Source organism: Oncorhynchus clarkii, chromosome 20 (assembly GCF_045791955.1).
Source record: "Oncorhynchus clarkii lewisi isolate Uvic-CL-2024 chromosome 20, UVic_Ocla_1.0, whole genome shotgun sequence".
NCBI classification, from domain to species: Eukaryota; Metazoa; Chordata; class Actinopteri; order Salmoniformes; family Salmonidae; genus Oncorhynchus; species Oncorhynchus clarkii.
In genome coordinates, this window is record NC_092166.1 from 65,845,246 (window position 1) to 65,865,525 (window position 20,280).

Below are 20,280 nucleotides of genomic sequence, written 5' to 3' on the forward strand. Positions count from 1 at the left end.
TGTACTGTGTGTCGTTCAGAGAGATCACTCCAGATTCAAGTTGAAATATGACGTTTTTGCAGGTCCCCAGGACGTCGGGAGATGCCGTCAAAACAATACACTAAGGGCAGAAATATAGCTCATGTGCCTAAATACAGGACGTCGCCACTAGGGGCACAGTTTTGCTGGGGTTTGTGGACAGGGGTGGCGGATGGGTGTAATCTGCGAGCTCCGGCGGTTGCGTGTTCAATCCCAGTGATAAGCACTCATGTTTGCAACTTCAAAATTTGACGTTTGGAGAAACGTGGGAAAACGTCTCATTCTGCAGTGAAACTGTGCGAGCTTGTTGGTATTGTAATGCATAAAATGTAGCTTGTGTGTATGTACAGTGGGGCAAAAAAGTATTTAGTCAGCCACCAATTGTGCAAGTTCTCTCACTTAAAAAGATGAGAGAGGCCTGTAATTTTCATCATAGGTACACTTCAACTATGACAGACAAAATGAGGGAAAAAATCCAGAAAATCACATTGTAGGATTTTTAATAAATTTATTTGCAAATGATGATGGAAAATAAGTATTTGGTCAATAACAAAAGTTTATCTCAATACTTCAAACGTTTTCTGTAAGTCTTCACAAGGTTTTCACACACTGTTGCTGGTATTTTGGCCCATTCCTCCATGCAGATCTCCTCTAGAGCAGTGATGTTTTGGGGCTGTTGCTGGGCAACACGGACTTGCAACTCCCTCCAAAGATTTTCTATGGGGTTGAGATCTGGAGACTGGCTAGGCCACTCCAGGACCTTGAAATGCGTCTTACGAAGCCTCTCCTTCGTTGCCCGGGCGCTGTGTTTGGGATCATTGTCATGCTGAAAGACCCAGCCACGTTTCATCTTCAATGCCCTTGCTGGTGGAAGGAGGTTTTCACTCAAAATCTCACGATACATGGCCCCATTCATTCTTTCCTTTTCACGGATCAGTCGTCCTGGTCGCTTTGCAGAAAAACAGCCCCAAAGCATGATGTTTCCACCCCCATGCTTCACAGTGGGTATGGTGTTCTTTGGATGCAACTCAGCATTCTTTGTCCTCCAAACACGACGAGTTGAGTTTTTACCAAAAAGTTATATTTTGGTTTCATCTGACCATATGACATTCTCCCAATCTTCTTCTGGATCATCCAAATGCTCTCTAGCAAACTTTATTATCAGTGGTCTTGTATGTCTTCCATTTCCTAATAATTGCTCCCACAGTTGATTTCTTCAAACCAAGCTGCTTACCTATTGCAGATTCAGTCTTCCCAGCCTGGTGCAGGTCTACAATTTTGTTTCTGGAGTCCTTTGACAGCTCTTTGGTCTTGGCCATAGTGGAGTTTGGAGTGTGACTGTTTGAGGTTGTGGACAGGTGTATTTTATACTGATAACAAGTTCAAACAGGTGCCATTAATACAGGTAACGAGTGGAGGACAGAGGAGCCTCTTAAAGAAGAAGTTACAGGTCTGTTAGAGCCAGAAATCTTGCTTGTTTGTAGGTGAACAAATACTTATTTTCCACCATAATTTGCAAATAAATTCATTAAAAATCCTACAATGAGATTTTCTGGATTTTTTTCCTCATTTTGTCTGTCATAGTTGAAGTGTACCTATGTACATGTGCATTATAAGTATAAGTGTGTGTGTTCAGTTCTATGTGAGTGTATACAGTTCTATGTATGTTTTGGCATACACACATACCGGCTCGTGGCGAGGCATCCAGCTGCATTTCCGTCGCAGGTTGAGGGTCCTTCTGACGGTACACTGCTGCCCCTGACCCGTCCCTGTAGCTCCTCCCCCCAGCTCCAGACTGCGGGCCGCAGCCAGGGTCGCCAGGCTACGCAGGTCAAAGGTCAAAACATCCTCACCTAAAAGAAGAGAGAGGAAAAACGTTACTTCTTTCTGGTGTGAAAATATATATTTTTAAAGTGGTGTGAAAATAATATGGCATGATTTGTCCTATTGCCGCCCCCTAAACAAGTGATTTACAAGCTAACTTATAGCCTTCACACCCACACCCACACCCATGCACGCAGGACCACACACTCATTCATCGGCTGAGGAAGACGGACGGAGAGAAAGAAGGAGGGAGAGCGCTAAAGGAGTGCTGTCTCTCCATCTATCACTGTCATTAACTCTGTCATTGTCACCGCCTGCAGATCAACTAGAATATTCATGAGGGACGAGCCACCCCAGACACACACACACACACACACACACACACACACACACACACAGGCTGAGCTGCACAGACACAGTCATATTGCTGTGTGCAAGAGAAAAGAAGAGAGAGATGAAGGAGAGAGAGGATGATAAAGACAAAGGGAGGGAGGTAAGGAGGGGGTGAAGGGAGGACGAGGCAGAGGAGAAGCAAGAAGAGGCAAGGTGTTTATTGAGATATCTATTTATTCTCCTACATCTCCTCATTACTGACATGGACACAATCCAATTTACCCTACAGGAGGAGAGAGGAGGAGGGCAAGAAAGGGGACTGAAGTCTTCTGAGAAGGAGAACGAGAGAGAAGGGGAAGATGGAGAAGGAGCGAGAGATCGAGAGAGAGAGTAAGAGGGGAAGAGAGGGTGGCATTGCAAGAGAAAGAAGGAGTAGAGGGAGGGAAGGCGAGTGAGAGGCTAGACGACGAAGAGAGATTGTGATAGAGGAGAAAGAGAGAGAAAGGGATCGGTCTGCTAGGCCAAAAGGAAGCAGTGTCTGGTTTTACTACAGACCCACTCAGAGCTGGACCACTGGAGCTGAACGGCTATTCACTGACAATATTAAAAACCTGTGTGTGTGTACCTGAGCTTAAACCATAGAACAGGCAGGGTACACAGAATATATTAAAAACCTGTGTGTGTGTACCTGAGCTTAAACCATAGAACAGGCAGGGTACACAGAATATATTAAAAGTGAGGAAGGCAGGGAGAAATAATAGAAAGGAAGGGATGGATGGATGGAGAGAAAGAGTGTGAATGAAAGAATGAGCAAATTAATAAATATATAAATGAATGAACCATTCCCCTCAGAGAGAGAGAGATAGAGAGAGAGAGATAGAGAGAGAGAGAGAGAAAGAAAGAAAGAGAGAGAGAGAGAGAGTGAGAAAGAAAGAGAGAGAGAGAGCTTGAGAGGAAGGGTGTAAGAGGCAGGGAAAGAAAGCGAGTGAGGGATAGGAGGGAGGAGTAGAGGGATGTATCTCTCCTGTCCTGGAGTGGAGTCTCGTCTGTCAGACCTCTGGGCCAATGAGAGGCTCTGGTTACCCCTGACTGGATGACATCACCGCTGACATCAACAGGCCTAGTTTAGCCTCCCCAAGGGCGGCAGCCACAGGCAGCCTTCCGCCTGCCCGCCACACACACACACACACACACACACACACACACACACACACACACACACACACACACACACAGGCAGGTGTAAACACACACGGCACACACGTACACAGACTGTGCCTTGTAATTTTTTGCACTTAGGTCGATTTTTATTATTTTATTTTATTTAACCTTTATTTACAATGCCTTGCGAAAGTATTCGGCCCCCTTGAACTTTGCGACCTTTTTCCACATTTCAGGCTTCAAACATAAAGATATAAAACTGTATTTTTTGTGAAGAATCAACAACAAGTGGGACACAATCATGAAGTGGAACGACATTTATTGGATATTTCAAACTTTTTTAACAAATCAAAAACTGAAAAATTGGGCGTGCAAAATTATTCAGCCCCTTTACTTTCAGTGCAGCAAACTCTCTACAGAAGTTCAGTGAGGATCTCTGAATGATCCAATGTTGACCTAAATAACTAATGATGATAAATACACTCCACCTGTGTGTAATCAAGTCTCCGTATAAATGCACCTGCACTGTGATAGTCTCAGAGGTCCGTTAAAAGTGCAGAGAGCATCATGAAGAACAAGGAACACACCAGGCAGGTCCGAGATACTGTTGTGAAGAAGTTTAAAGCCGGATTTGGATACAAAAAGATTTCCCAAGCTTTAAACATCCCAAGGAGCACTGTGCAAGCGATAATATTGAAATGGAAGGAGTATCAGACCACTGCAAATCTACCAAGACCTGGCCGTCCCTCTAAACTTTCAGCTCATACAAGGAGAAGACTGATCAGAGATGCAGCCAAGAGGCCCATGATCACTCTGGATGAACTGCAGAGATCTACAGCTGAGGTGGGAGACTCTGTCCATAGGACAACAATCAGTCGTATATTGCACAAATCTGGCCTTTATGGAAGAGTGACAAGAAGAAAGCCATTTCTTAAAGATATCCATAAAAAGTGTCGTTTAAAGTTTGCCACAAGCCACCTGGGAGACACACCAAACATGTGGAAGAAGGTGCTCTGGTCAGATGAAACCAAAATGGAACTTTTTGGCAACAATGCAAAACGTTATGTTTGGCGTAAAAGCAACACAGCTTATCACCCTGAACACACCATCCCCACTGTCAAACATGGTGGTGGCAGCATCATGGTTTGGGCCTGCTTTTCTTCAGCAGGGACAGGGAAGATGGATAAAATTGATGGGAAGATGGATGGAGCCAAATACAGGACCATTCTGGAAGAAAACCTGATGGAGTCTGCAAAAGACCTGAGACTGGGACGGAGATTTGTCTTCCAACAAGACAATGATCCAAAACATAAAGCAAAATCTACAATGGAATGGTTCAAAAATAAACATATCCAGGTGTTAGAATGGCCAAGTCAAAGTCCAGACCTGAATCCAATCGAGAATCTGTGGAAAGAACTGAAAACTGCTGTTCACAAATGCTCTCCATCCAACCTCACTGAGCTCGAGCTGTTTTGCAAGGAGGAATGGGAAAAAATGTCAGTCTCTCGATGTGCAAAACTGATAGAGACATACCCCATGCGACTTACAGCTGTAATCGCAGCAAAAGGTGGCGCTACAAAGTATTAACTTAAGGGGGCTGAATAATTTTGCACGCCCAATTTTTCAGTTTTTGATTTGTTAAAAAAGTTTGAAATATCCAATAAATGTCGTTCCACTTCATGATTGTGTCCCACTTGTTGTTGATTCTTCACAAAAAAATACAGTTTTATATCTTTATGTTTGAAGCCTGAAATGTGGCAAAAGGTCGCAAAGTTCAAGGGGGCCGAATACTTTCGCAAGGCACTGTAACTAGGCAAATCAGTTAAGAACAAATTCTTATTTACAATGATGGCCTAACCCGGCTAAACCCTCATCCGGATAACACTCGGCCAATTGTGCGCCGCCCCGTGGGACTCTCAATCACGGCCGGTTATGATATAGCCTGGAATCGAACCAGGGTCTGTAGTGATGCCTCTAGTACTGAGATGCAGTGCCTTCCGCCCGCAGGCCACACACACACAAGCAGGTGTAAACACACACAGATACGCACATGAAATCACACATACACACCCAGCTGTGCTGCGCAGTATAATTTTTTGCACTTATTAATTCTGTCATCAGGGCTTGCTAAGGAAGGATTTACACAGAAGATTACATCGCTTTTTATAAATGAAAAAGGGGGGGGGGCGGCAAACGGAGAAAAGCGCAGCCAGTGTGGTGAAGAGAAACACAGATGCTGATGGAGTGTAACAGGGATTCATCTGGGATTACTTAACAGCTTACACACACACACACAAACACGCACGCACGCGTAAATAAAAACACGTTCTCTCAGAGGGAAAAGAGGAACGGTTTAAAGAAGAAGTGTTTTAAACAAGAGCTTCTAATTAGCCAAGCCACACTCCAGAGCCTGAGGGAGGGAGGGAGGGAGGGAGGGAGGGAGGGAGGGAGGGAGGGAGGGAGGGATGAGACACTTACACTTTTGTATTGTGTTTCTTTCTTTCTTCTATCTATCCCTTTCCCCTCTCCTCCTCCCTCCTTTTGCTCCCTACCACTCCAAACCCCTCTCCCTCACCACCACATCTCCTCCCCCAGGGAAACATTTGATCTTTGGACTTGAACAGAGGCTCTAAGAGAACAGAGGAAGGAAGCTGGACAGTCAGTGGGGACGTTGTATGTGTGTGTGTGTGTGTGTGTGTGTGTGTGTGTGTGTGTGTGTGTGTGTGTGTGTGTGTGTGTGTGTGTGTGGCATGCACATCTGGGTTCCACACTCAGTTCTCCCATCTCTGTTTCTCTCTTTGCTCCTCTGTCTGTCTGTCTGTCTGTCTGTCTGTCTGTCTGTCTGTCTGTCTGTCTGTGTGTGTGTGTGTGTGTGTGCGTGTGCGTGTGTGTGTGTGTGTGTGTGAGTGTGCTCTCACACATTCTCTATCCACTCACTTCCTGTCTCTCTCTCCTTCTCCCTGTTCCTCTGCAGTATCCCCAGCTCAGCCAACTCTCCCAGGATCTCCATGCCTCGGTGTGGGAGTGGGCATGGGGCGGGCAGGAGTGTATTGGAGGGGGGCACAGGGGGGTAGCAGGCATCCCGGGTGGCACACAACGCTGCGGCAATAAGAAGCTCCAGACTCCAGATGCAGGGATCATCACTGAGGGTGGAGGCTGAGGTTGGGTCTGGAGAGGGCCGTGTGCTGCTTAGTATCTCTACAGAGGCTTCACTCGTACTCATCCTAACTTCCTCCTTCTCCTTCTCCTTTTCCTTCTCCTCCACATCCTCACCCTTCTCTCTCTCCTCCTTCTCCCCATGTCCAGTTAGCTCAAGGGGCAGAGAAACAGTACAATCTGGTAGGTGGTTATTTTTCAATTTTGCTGAACTTTCCTCCTTCTCATCTTTCTTCGCTTGCGCTGGTTGTGGGTCCTTCAAGCCAGCTGGCTGGACCAGGCCGCCCACAGAGACCTCTCCTTTCTGGGCATCCTCAGAAGCAGAGACTGGGGCTAGAGATGGAGCTGGAAGTGTGGCTGGGGATGTGGCTGAGGTTGAAACTTGGGCAGGAAACGGCGCCATTTCAAGAGTCTTCACTCCACTGCCAAATAGTGGGGGCTCAGATACTGATTGGCCCTCCACCTCTGCTCCTTCTCGTTCCCTTTCTACAACTCCACTAGATTCTACAACTTTACACCCGTTCTCCTTCTTCTCTGGTTTTGCCTCCTCATCCTCCACAATCCTCACGGTGTGTGGACAGGGCTTAGGGCAGGGCTCAGCTGGCTCCACCTCCAGATCAGCATGTTCAGCCAATCGGGCCTCCTCTGGGGAAGGACCAGCCTTGTAACCCATGGTGATTTCTGGATAGGTGTAACCCGGTGGAAGATCTGGGAGACAGGAAAAAAAGAAACTCCTTTAGTCAAGAGTGACTAATAATCAATCAATCATTCAATCAATAAGGCAACAGAGCTTTAGTTGAGGAAGCATTGATACAGCAAGTGTAGTCTATAGGCAGTAAGAAATAGGGCATCCCAGCAGCAGCAGTTTGTGCATCTAGGCTATATGTCCATGTGTATGTGTAGGGGATATTGATGACACCCTGCTGCCTGGCTGGGATTGCAGTGCCGACCCTGTCACCCCACAACTCTGTTATTGATGGTATCCCTCCGCCCCCTGACAACGCCGCCAGATGAATGCATATCCTTCCGCCTGCTGTCTTTCAAGGACCTCTGAAGGATAAGGAGGGGCTATCAGAAATGTTTCTGACCTCGCTCATATAGAGTACACACACATTCAACACACACATGCACAAACACGCACACACACGCACTCAAAGACACAGACTAGGGTCCATCCTTGCTTCAAACGTTCTTCGCAGAATCAAAGAATAACAGGCTTCACAGACCAAGGATTCTTATCTTTCCTGCAGCATCTTCATCTCTCAACGTGTCTGCTACTATCTGTTCTCCTTCTTTTTTCCATATCCTTCTTTCACCAATTCTATATAAATGTTTATTTCTCCCTCTACTCCTCTCGCTTTCTCTCTCACACACATTCTCGCTCTATCTCCTCCTATTTCCCTCTCCCTCCCTCCTCCTCCTCAATCTCAGTAGTAAATGGAGGCTGGTACAGACTCTAACCTTGGGAACTGATGAAATGTTCCAGTGTTTCTCCTCTCTCCTCCACAGAGCAGAGGGAATCAGGGATAAGACTGCTATGTGTCTCTCGGTTTATTAGTTGGTGTTGATGAATACTATATCAGAAATAAAGACACAGTGCAAGAGAACGTGCCAGAGACTAAAGCTCAAGTGTTTGTCACAGTGTGGTGCATATTTGTGAGTAGAATGAAGAATGGGGGAGAGTGGGGATAAAGTTCGTAGGCTACTTGCGTGTGACAGGGTCAGAGTGCACCAGGAAACATACAGCTCAGACATCAGTCCATCAATCCAAACTCACCTGGCTCTAAGGATTGTGGGTAATCCTGAGGCGGCTGCCCCTCTCCTCTTTCCCCTCTTTCCGCTCCTTTCAACAGGTGTGAGGGGGCGGGGCTTAGAGCTGGGGATCTAGGGGCTGCAGCCGCAGGGCTGGGGGCGGGATTTAAACGGTTCTGGGGGTGTGTTCTCCTGGAAGGGGAGCTGCAGCAGGGTGCTTGGCGACTGCTGGGACACACCCCCTGGGAGGGTGGGGCGGTCTTGGAGGGAGGGGTATGGGAGAAGGGCTTAGCAGCACGGGAGGTTCTCGAAGTGTCGTGGAGAGGAGGGTCGTCAATGGTGATAGTGGTGTCCTCTGCCTTCCTCTGTAGGGAGGTGGGGGGGAAACGAGAGCCTTAAAGAATAGCCACATACTGTATTCCTTCAGCTGATTCAAATAATCAACTCATCATCAAGTTTTGATTATATGTATCAGCGGTGTAGTGCTAGGGCAAAAACCAACGCGTGCACCCAGGGGAACCCCAGGTCCCAGTTTGGGAAACACTGCCCTAAAAGACAAAAAAAACCTTGCGTACCAGAATAATGTAATAAATCGATTGAATGAATGATTCAATCTAGTTGACATCGGTAAAGTATGTTTTGTCTTTCCTCTTTCATCTCTGCTTCCCTCCTGCAGCAAAGACATTTAGGGACCGGGGAGAAAATGCAATATTCCTTCAAAAAACTCCTGTTCCAGAGTAAAAATTCACATTTGTTGTACAATTATTCTGCAAGAGTTAATATTATATTAGGTTATGTGAAATATTATAGACCTACAGTCAGTGTCCAGATTTCAGTTAGGCTAATATTCCACCCATTTAACCCATCTGAACAGTAGCCTACAGTTCCCTACAGTCCGGTCTTGTGACTTTGAATTTGCATGGTGCCTCACAATCATCACGCATGACATAGCCGGCACTGCTATCATCCTCTTTTGCCACTTCACCAAATCTTTCCCAAACATTAGAATACTGTTCTGGCCCTCCTTCTATTTATTTCGCAGCTTTCCTCTTATTGAATTATACTCTGACATTGTACTTTTTGCCTCAGTGGATCAACATTAACTTTTTCTGCCCATGTTCCCAAAAGCTTTTTGGCAATTGGCGTGTATTTGGAGCACTACAGCTAGGCTCTATAGTTTAGGCTTGGGCTACGTACCAACACAAGATACAAGTAATCAAAGAAGAATCTCAATGCACAAGAATTATATACAATACCAGTCAAAAGTTTGGACACACCTACTCATTCAAGGATTTTTCTTTATTTTTGCTATTTACTATACTGTATAATAATTATGAATACATCAAAACTATGAAATAACACATATGGAATCATGTAGTAACCAACATTTTTTAAAACAAATGTAAATATATTTTTGATTTTAGATTCTTCAAAGTAGCCTCCCTTTGCCTTGATGACTGCTTTGCACACTCTTGGCATTCTCTCAACCAGCTTCACCTGGAATAGTTTACCAACAGTCTTGAAGGAGTTCCCACATATGCTGAGCACTTGTTGGCTGCTTTTCCTTCACTATGCAGTTCAACTCATCCCAAACCATCTCAATTGGGTTGAGGTTTGGGTGATTGCGGAGGCCAGGTCATCTGATGCAGCACTTCATCACTCTCCTTCTTGGTCAAATAGCCCTTACATAGCCTGGAGGTGTGTTGGGTCATTGAAAAACAGATGTGATAGCATATCCCTGCAGAATGCTGTGGTAGCCATGCTGATTAAGTGTGCCTTGAATTTTAAATAAATCACTGACAGTGTCACCAGCAAAGCACCCCCACACCACCACATCTCCTCCTCCATGCTTCACGGTTGGAACCACACATGCAGAGATCGTTCACCTACTCTGCATCTCACAAAGACACGGCGGTTGGAACCAAAAATCTCAAATTTGGACACATCAGTCCAAAGGACAGATTTCCACCAGTCTAATGTCCATTGCTTGTGTTTCTTGGCCCAAGCAACTCTGTTCTTCTTATTGGTGTCCTTTAGTAATGTTTTCTTAGCAGCAATTCGACCATGAAGGCCTGATTCTCCTCTGAACAGTTAATGTTGAGATGTGTCTGTTACTTGAACACTGTGAAGCATTTATTTGAGCTGCGATTTCTTATCCTCTGCTTCATTATTGTGCTTGATGTTTTTGCGACTGCACTTGAAATTCTTGAAACTTTCTGCATTGTCTGACCTTCATGTCTTAAAGTAATGACGGACTGTTGTTTATCTTTGCTTATTTGAACTGTTCTTGCCATAAGATGGACTTTGTTCTTTACCAAATAGGGCTATCTTCTGTACACCACCCATACCTTGTCACAACACAACTGATTGGCTCAAACGCATTAAGAAGGAAAGAATTTACACAAATGACCTTTTAACAAGGCACAGCTGTTAATTGAAATGCATTCCAGGTGACTACCTCATGAATCTGGTTGAGAGAATGCTAAGAGTTTACAAAGCTGTCATCAGGGCAAAGGGTGGCTACATTGAAGAATCTCAAATATAAAATATATTTTGATTTGTTTAACACTTTTTTGGTTACTACATGATTCCCTGTGTGTTATTTCATATTTTTGATGTTTTCCCTTTTATAATACAATGTAGAAATGAGTAAAAATGAAGAAAAACCCTGGAATGAGACTGGCACTGTATTTATGCATGTTTCATGTTTTTTCCCCTCTTTATTCAACCCGCCCACCACCCACCCGACCTTCATCCACACAATATCTCATGACCCACGTGGATTGCGGGTTATGAGTCAGCCCGTGCATCACTACAGACCATCATGTTAGGAACACAATGGGGTTTATTGGGTGAATGCCACAAGCTAGTACAGACATTTTCAGCCAGCCAAAGGTCACTGGCAGTCTGCTAAGATCCTTTGTCTCTTGACAAAATGCTTTCTCTTTAAAAATGGCCTGGTTTCCCCTTTCTCTGTGTTGAAACATCTCTGGCTCTTGTGGTTGAGAATCAACAGTCTACAACTGAATATGCTGAAAATGGTGAAAGCATGAACTCTGGGTTTGTTTCAACATGTTGTTTCCTAATATATGTGTGCATACTGTTAAACAATACAAGTGTTGATCATGGTCAAGGGGGAAATCTGGCTAACGTAAATGGGAGCAAAAGTCACTGGGTTAAAGAGTATTCTCTCCATGAAAAGTTACACACGAGTGCTGAGAGTGTGTGTGTTACCTGTGAAAGTGTGTGTGTTACCTGTGAGAGAGTGTGTGTTACCTGTGAATCGAGGGTGTGTTTACCTGTGAGAGTGTGTGTTGCCGATGCATGTGCTCCATGGCCCTGTGTTGTTGCTGGTGGTGCTGATGCTGAAGGGCGTAGAGCTCCTGTTGCCGTAGGAACGGCGAACGGGAGTAAACAGCGTGATGCTGCATGTGGGGGGAGGGACCTCGGGCTCCGTAGACCGAGGGCCACAGAGCTGACTGGTCCATCACATCTAAAGAGAGAGAAAGAGATAGAGAGATAGTGGTATTGATAGTGGTATTTTCGGTCTGTTCTGTTCAAATCGATAAAGCGTGATTGAATTTTACTTTCAGAAAGGGACTGAGTGTGTGAGAGAAAGAGAGCGCAAGTAAGAGAGTGTGTGTGTGTGTGAGTGAGAGCAAGAGAGAGAGTAAGGGTGTGTGGAAGCAGCTGTGTTATTTCTATCAGTGTGGCCTCAGACATCACTCTCTCCCTCTCTCTTTCTCTTTATCTCTCAATTTCTCATGGTGGTGTCTTTATGTGCATGGCAAGACATACATTCCCATATGCCCCACCCCTTTGTGGTTGCCACTGCCGTCGCTGGGAACCTTTGTTCTGTGAGATTAGCCTGAGTGGGCTTATGTTTCCCTGGGGAAGGGTTCAGTGGATGCACTTCCACTCTCTGTAGGAACTCCTAAGGAGCGAGGCAAGGGAGCAGGCAGATAATTACATTTCACAGCCTGTTTGCAAAAGAGCAGTAACACACATACACACACACACACACACACACACACACACACACACACACACACACACACACACACACACACACACACACACACACACACACACAAACATCTGACTCCACCACACCACACACACACACACACACACACACACACACACACACACACACACACACACACACACACACCACACACACACACACACACACACACACACACACACACACACACACACACACACACACCACAACCATCTGACTCCACCACACCACACACACACACCACCAAACTCCACCACATAGGAACACACCAACACACACTCTTCCCACACACTGCATCTCTCTCTCTGTGGCTGAACCATGAGAAGCGGTGCCATCTCTCTCCCTGAATTTTAGTATCATTAGCTAATCATAGTAAAATGGTTGGCTAAGTCCCTCTGTCAGAGACTCTGTGTTTTATGGCTCTGTTAATGGGAGCAGATATTCTAATGTCTCCTCTCTGAGTGTAAAGCATTATGCAAGCCATTCTAATGGAGGTTCATCTTCAGCGCCGGCTAACTGGCTGGGTGTGTGTGTGTGTGTGTGTGTGTGTGTGTGTGTGTGTGTGTGTGTGTGTGTGTGTGTGTGTGTGTGTGTGTGTGTGTGTGTGTGTGTGTGTGTGTGTGTGTGTGTGTGTGTGTGGCCTGCATGTGTGTTTGTGTGTCTTACCCAGGTGGTGGTGTGCTCCAGGCTCAGAGGGCAGGACCACCAGGGAGCCAGAGGGGTCCTGGGACAGAGGCAGGACAGGCTGCAGGGGGCTGGGCAGGCCAGGGCCGAACCCTGGGCCCATACTCTGGTGCAGAGCTGCATGGCTCAGACCTGAGAGAGAGAAAACACAAAATTAGAACATGAACTTTGAGTTTGTTTCAACATGTTTTTTCCACACTTCCTGATCCATGTGTAAAGACAGCTGCACAACAATACGAGTGTTTGTCATGGTCTGTGGGGAAACTGTATTGAGGAAAACAAGAATGCTCAGCTCACCATATGAATGGCCCATCCAGAGGGAGGGACTTCCAGTCCGCTGCATCCAATGGTGGTGGGCATGAGCAGAAGGGTCTCCACCTAATTGGCTGGCCCCGCCGGGCACCAGAAGGTGAGAGGTGAGGTCACCATGGCAACTGCTGGATGGGTGGATCCTGGCAAACTCCCCTCTCTCCTTGTTTTCCCTGATGAGGAGTTCTCTGTCTCGGTCGAGGTGATGAAGGCTCAGCTGCTCCTCTGTCATCCTCTTCCTCTCTTCTGCCTCCCGGCCCAGCGGGTACACAGAGCGAGACATACCTGGCAACACACACAGCGGGAGAGAGAGGGTTTAGAAAGCAGATCTGGTAACCCTTAAACAAAGCTAGCCTAGCAATGCCATAATTCTTAATAAGTCATGCCAGATTTCTAAACACAACGCAGCTGTTGAAAGAGTTGAAAAAACATTAAAAAAACATTCCAATACTGAAGCTAAGACTAACATGCGTGCATAAATACAGAGACATACAGATACATTAGATCCAGCTCTCACCTTTGATGCTGGGCAGCACCCTGCCCTGTCGGCTGTGTCCTGGGGGGGTATCAGACGGGCGTTGGGGGGGCTCTCTCTGCCGGGCAACCGCCACAGCTATACCCACAGGGGGCTGTCGCACCTCCCCCTCCCCGTGTGTCTCCCCCGCCTCCCTCCCCCCTCTTCCCCCTCCGTCCATCCTTTCCCCCTCGCTGGTGGACCCTCTCCTAGGGGGTAGGGGCTGTTTGGGGGGATCCTGAGGGGCGCTGGGTCTACCCCCCTTCACTCCCTTCTCGCCGCATTGCTTCAGGCAGCCCAGCCCCCCGAAGGGACTCCTCTGGGAGAGCAGCAAAGGCTGCTGCGAACTGTAGTTCATTAGGTTCTTCATGGCGCTGCTCTCTCCCTCTGGGTTGGGGGAGGAGTGGGGGTGAGAGGGGTGAGGCGATGTCATAGACTGCTGTTGGTCATGGGGGTTTTGAGTCCTGTTATCGGGGTAGGACTCTGTGTGGGGGGACATCCTCCTCTCGTCCTCTTGAGGACCTCTCAGTACCCCCCAAGGGTGCAGTGTGGAGGGCGTTTGAACCCCGTACCCCATGACAACACCACCCTCACCATTCTTATTCTGACTCTGCCTACCCCCCTCTCTCCCCCTTTCAGTCCCTGATCCATCAGAACCCGACCCGCTGCCATGACTACTGTGCTGCTGGTGCTTTATCCTAGCAACCTTCTGCCCCACTCTTTGGGCTCTCCCCCCTGACCCCCCCTTTCCCTCAGGAGGAGCTGAGTGTGAACAGTCCCGGAAGGGCGGGGTGCTGGCGTAGGGCCCAGTCTTGGTGGCATGGTGCCCAACCCCGGGGTAAGCGCTCTGGGCTTCAAGAGGCAGGGAGGGCCGGTGGACCTCTAGGACCTCCAAGTCTCCCCTGGAAGAAGAGGCCTCTAGGCTGCAGGAGCGAGGCCCAGGCTTGGGGTTAGGGTGGTGGGACTGGGGGTTAGAGGTATGGGGCTGAGGCTGGGATTTGGGCTGGTTGTTCTGGCTGTGGTGGTGTTGGTTGTATTTGTGGTTCTGGTTCCAGTCTGGAGGCTTGTCTGCCTTGCCGTAGCCCAGCTGCTGTTGATGGGGCTGGGGCTGCTGCGTCTGGGACGACGGCTTCCTCTGGCAGTTACTAGACTGAGGATGATGTGGATTAAGAAGAGAATGAAGACTTTCACTAGACCCTCCACCTCTTCCTCCTCCTCCGCTCTTCTCTGCCCCTTTTACATCCTTAGCTCCGCTTCCACCCACTCCTCCTCCAGCACCACGGCAGTCAGGGGACCCCATGTCCCCAAAAGGCCCGACCGAGGGAACGTACGTAGGGCCAGAGCCTTTCGCCTCCCTCCCTGATCCTCTGTCTTTAGGGGGGGTGAGGGTAAGGGGGGCAGGGGGAGGGGGGCAGTAGAACTCCGGGTGGGGGTGATGGGGATGGTGAGGATGGTGCAGCCAGCCCCCTCCCACAGCAGGCCCCATATGTAGTGGTGGAGGAGGGGGAGGAGGCATGGAGTAGGAAGCCATGGCATGGGGGTTGTGGGGTCCCATCATGGCTGCTCGACGCAGACAGTCTGACGAGGAGGAGGGGACAGTTTCACTTATCCTCATTTCCCCGCTCACGCCCCCTTCCTTGGAGCATCGTCTCGCCCCCCCACTACCACTCCCCTGGGGTCTGTTACCCCCTTCACCTCCACCCCCACAGCTGTTCAGGGATGCAGCCTTGGACCCAGACCCAGAGTCTCCATTGGATAGTTTACTTAGTTGTGCACAGTTGGTCATGTGTTTGGCACCCTGGTTTAAGGGGTCGTTTCCATGCTTTGCGGAGTCGTCCCTGTATTCCGTGGGCAGGTTGGGGGTTTTGTGTCTGTGGTCCTCCTCACCAATGTGAGTGGGGAGGAAGTGGGGGTGAGAAAGCGCATGAGGCTGATGTTGATGGTGGTGATGATGATGTCGCTCTTTGTTCTCCTGGGGCCTCTCTTTGCTGCCGGATCTCTCTCTCGACACACTCTTTTCCACCATCCCCGGTTCTTTGGAGCTCTTTTGGGATCCCCCTCCCCCTCCTCCTCCTTCCCCAGAGTCTGTTTCCCTGCTGCAGGACCCCAGAGGATGTCCAGGGGCGGTCCTAGACAGTGGCGGAAGGCTGTGATTGGTTGAGAGAAGAGGGGGCTGGGATGGCAGACTTCTCAGATAGAAATGATCTGAAAAGAGAAAAAAACAAATAAAAAACATGTATAAAAATGGTTTTAATTTGGCATTTCACTACAAAATTACAAAATTGCAAAATACAGAAAGTGGTTCTGTAGCTACAAAAACACACACACACACACACACACACACACACACACCTTTCTGAGTGTCGTAGAATCGGTGCTGTCCGTAGAGAACGCTGCTGTTGCTATGGTGATCCAAGTGGCTCATGGGAAGAAAGGGGGAGGTCAGACCTCCTGAATAACGGGGATACCCTGAGAGAGAAAGAGAGAGAAAGAGGAGAGGAGAGAGAGAGACCGGATGGAAGAGAGACAGGATGGAGAGGGGAGAGAGAAGTTCAATGAAATTCAATGTCATTTTGACCACAAGACCTCTATTAAATGGCCCCAACATGATTATCCCCATCATTTACAGTGGACACAGCGGTGACAACAACCATAACAGAGTGTAACTGACAAGAACTGAGTATTTTTCAGGATGAACTTTGCTTATACAAAACAAGCCTGTGTTTCTCTCTTCAGGACGCTCATCCAAGACAAATAGTGGTGCCCTTAACCCATTTCAACCCGCCTTTACACACACACGCACGCAAGCACACGCACACACGCACACACACACACACACACTCTCTCACACACACACACACACAGTTCTTCCCAGGGGGTCAGCGGGAGGTAAATAGTCGTGTGTGTGTGTGTGTGTGTGTGTGTGTGTGTGTGTGTGTGTGTGTGTGTGTGTGTGTGTCAGTTTGTGCCCTTTCCCAAACTGGTTTCCCAGCTGGTTTCAAGCCCCACAGTGTCCTTGCCGGCCGGTTAATTGACAGCAGTTAACAGTTTAACGGTGGTGGCCAAAGTAAACAGCACTCCATAAAACTCATCCTCCACATTCCTCAGACGCACAAAACCACCAACACGCCTGACATGCTGCTCCCACTCGGTGTGTCTGTGTGAGTGTGTTTGTGTTTGTGCGTGTGCGTGTGTGTGTGTGCGTGTGTGTGCGTGTGTGTGTGTGCGTGTGTGCGTGCGTGCATATGTGTGTTTTTTAACAACCAGTTCATCTAAATGGCAACAATTAACCAATCGGCCATCTAGAGGCAGTCATAGGCTAATGGTGAGGGATACACCTCACAGAGAGAGGGGGGAGGAGAGGGAGGGAATAGGAAGGGGAGGAGAGAAGGGGATCAGAGAGAGATGGAGGAGAAGGAGACAGGGGACAAGAATGGGGGGGATACGGAGTGAGAACATTCACACACCAAAACAGTTTGAGAACTCTGTCAATAAAAACTCTCATCTGTAGGGTAGGGAGTTGGAGTAGAGGAGTGAGAGAATAAGGAGAGAGGGAAGATGGATGTAGAGAGGATGGAAGATGAAGGACAAAATGAACGGGAGTGGAGAGCTTTAAGATAAGAAAAGAAGAAAGGAAGGAAGGAAAAGCAAGAACACATGGGAAACAGGGAAGACAAGAACAGGTGCTTTACAGAGTGTGTGTGTGTGTGTGTGTGTGTGTGTGTGTGTGTGTGTGTGTGTGTGTGTGTGTGTGTGTGTGTGTGTGTGTGTGTGCGTGTGTGCATGTGTGTGTGTGTGTGTGTGTGTGTGTGTGTGTGTGTGTGTGTGTGTGTGTGTGTGTGTCCAGGCTCTCCTCTCTGTACTGGCTGTGCTTCACTCTCTGGACTGGGGCCAGCTGGCAGTCTGCCTACTGGTGCTCCCTGGCTTGGATTCTTCAAAACAATCATTTGTAGTGTGTGTGTGTGTGTGTGCATGCGTGCGTGTGAGCGTGCGTGTTCTTACACACACACATCAAAGGTGAGCCACACAGAGAGGAATACGTCTGATACTCACAAACGTTTTCGCTCGCTCTCTTTTTCTCCTCTCTCTCGCCCCCTTGCTCTCTCCCCCCTCTCTTTTTCTCCTCGCTCTCCCCCTCTCTCTCTCCCCTTCTCTTTTTCTCCTCTCTCTCGCCCCCTTGCTCTCTCCCCCCTCTATTTTTCTCCTCTCTCTCCCCCTCTCTTTTTCTCCTCTCTCTCCCCCTCTCTTTTTCTCCTCTCTCTCCCCCTCGCTCTCTCCCCCTCTCTTTTTCTCCTCTCTCTCCCCCTCTCTTTTTCTCCTCTCTCTCGCCCCCTTGCTCTCCCCCACTCTCTTTTTCTCCTCTCTTTACCCCTCGCTCTCTCCCCCTCTCTTTTTCTCCTCTCTCTTCCCCCTCTCTTTTTCTCATCTCTCTCCCCTCGCTCTCTCCCCCTCTCTTTTTCTCCTCTCTCTCTCTTCCCCTCTCTTTTTCTCCTCTCTCGCCCCCTTGCTCTCTCCCGCCTCTCTTTTTCTCCTCTCTCTCGCCCTCTTGCTCTCTCCCCCTCTCTTTTTCTCCTCTCTCCCCCTCTCTTTTTCTCCTGTCTCCCCCTCTCTTTTTCTCCTCTCTCTTTATCTCCTCTCTCTTTTTCTCCTCTCTCTCTCACCGCTCGCTCTCTCCCCCTCACTCTCTTGCCCCCTCTCTTTTTCTCCCCACTCCCTCTCCCTGTATTTCTCCTGCTCTCACTGTCTTGCCCTCACAATTCAACACTTCCGCTCTCTTTTACTCTTTCTATGAATTCAATTCAATCCAAATAAGCTCCAGGCAGTCTTACAGTAACAACAAGAAAACATGATCAACTCTCCCTCTCTCTGACTAGTATGCTGTTTTCACAGTATATATCTGCACCTACCTACACTAACATGCATAAACAGATACACAAACATACCTTTTCACACATATACGCATGCAGTTAGTATTCCAAACCGTCGTTGATTAGTTGAGAAACGCTGAAAACAGCATTCTGTTTTGTGTTATCTGTTTTAGCTCATCTCCCCTTGAAACTGCACACACACACACACACACACACACACGCACGCACACACACACACACACACACACACACACACACACACACACACGCACGCACGCACGCACGCACGCACGCACGCACGCACACACGCACGCACGCACGCACACACACAGACACACACACACACCTGACTGGGGTAGATAACTGAGACAACCACTCTTTCTGACCGCAAACGGTTAACAGCCAAAAGAAGACATGGTGCACCCTTCCAGAAGACACAAAACACGTGCATGTGTGTGTAGCAGGAAGGGGCCGTTGGAGGTCGGTTAGCCCAGAGGGGCCCTGAGGGCGGGGCTGCGGTCTGAGAGAGGGGGGCGACGGGGTATAGGGGCTCCCGAAACCTGAAGCTACACTCCTGATACCCACAAGGAGGGCGGGGGGTAAGTGAGGAGAGACGGTGCTGAGAGAAGAGATGAGAGGGGAGGGGAAAGACTATGAGAGAGGGGGAGAGAGAAAGGAGTGGGGCAACAGAGAGAGTGAGCAAGCATGCACACACACATCCACACACACACCCTCCCATTCCCTGTTCCCAGAGAGTGTAATCCCAGGTCTGATAGATAGAGACAGAGTCATTATGTGCCTTAAAGAAGCTCTGAGCTGAAACAGGGACCAGTCACGTTTCTGTTTACACAGCAACACTCCGAGGCTTACACAGCCTGGTGTGTGCATGTGTATGTGTGTGTGTGTGTGTGTGTGTGTGTGTGTGTATGTGTGTGTGTGTGTGTGTGTGTGTGTGTGTGTGTGTGTGTGTGTGTGTGTGTGTGTGTGTGTGTGTGTGTGTGTGTGTGTGTGTGTGTGTGTGTGTGTGTGTGTGTTTGTGTGTGTGTGTGTGTGTCTTACCTTCATGTGAGTGGGGGAACCAGATGGGAGATGCGCTGGAGTGAGGTACTCCCCTGTAGGAGGGCGATGAAGGGGAGGCAGGGGGGCCAGATGGGTGAGACTGGGGAGAGCCCAAACTGCTGGCCAGGAATGAGCCCATGAACGACGCACCTGAGAGAAAGACGGAGAGAGAGAGAGAGAGAGAGAGAGAGAGAGAGAGAGAGAGAGAGAGAGAGAGAGAGAGAGAGAGAGAGAGAGAGAGAGAGAGAGAGAGAGAGAGAGAGAGAGAGAGAGAGAGAGAGAGAGAAATGTAAGTTATTTTACTTGTAAAGCTTCTTGTGTTGAGAGAGATAGATAGAGAAACACCGTTTAACCTTGCTCAAAACCTTTGGCAGACAAAATAGCCACAACAGTCTGTGGCACACAATGCCTGCAAAAACACACGCGCACAGGCACGGGCGCGCGCACTAGACACACAGACACACACAGTCACGCCCTTGACAGTCAGACCACTACAAAACACCCAAACAACCACAAGAACTCTCAACTGCTTTTAATCTGAGCTGCTGTCTCTACACACACACACACACACACAC

General features: G+C 48.3%; 1 protein-coding gene across 4 annotated transcripts in view; it reads right to left on the reverse strand.

The window, feature by feature from the left end:
- LOC139376757 (BAH and coiled-coil domain-containing protein 1-like) overlaps positions 1 to 20,280 on the reverse strand; it is a 70,813-nt gene that overhangs the window by 20,359 nt on the left and 30,174 nt on the right. For all 4 annotated transcript variants that reach the window (XM_071119658.1, XM_071119656.1, XM_071119657.1 and 1 more), the window contains exons 3-11: positions 19,706 to 19,855; positions 16,131 to 16,247; positions 13,782 to 15,983; positions 13,253 to 13,549; positions 12,938 to 13,087; positions 11,544 to 11,737; positions 8,270 to 8,609; positions 6,274 to 7,200; positions 1,705 to 1,871 (exon numbers count right to left, since the gene is read on the reverse strand). In XM_071119658.1, the coding sequence (XP_070975759.1) occupies positions 1,705 to 1,871; positions 6,274 to 7,200; positions 8,270 to 8,609; positions 11,544 to 11,737; positions 12,938 to 13,087; positions 13,253 to 13,549; positions 13,782 to 15,983; positions 16,131 to 16,247; positions 19,706 to 19,855 (4,544 nt within the window). The remainder of the gene's footprint in view (positions 1 to 1,704; positions 1,872 to 6,273; positions 7,201 to 8,269; positions 8,610 to 11,543; positions 11,738 to 12,937; positions 13,088 to 13,252; positions 13,550 to 13,781; positions 15,984 to 16,130; positions 16,248 to 19,705; positions 19,856 to 20,280) is intronic.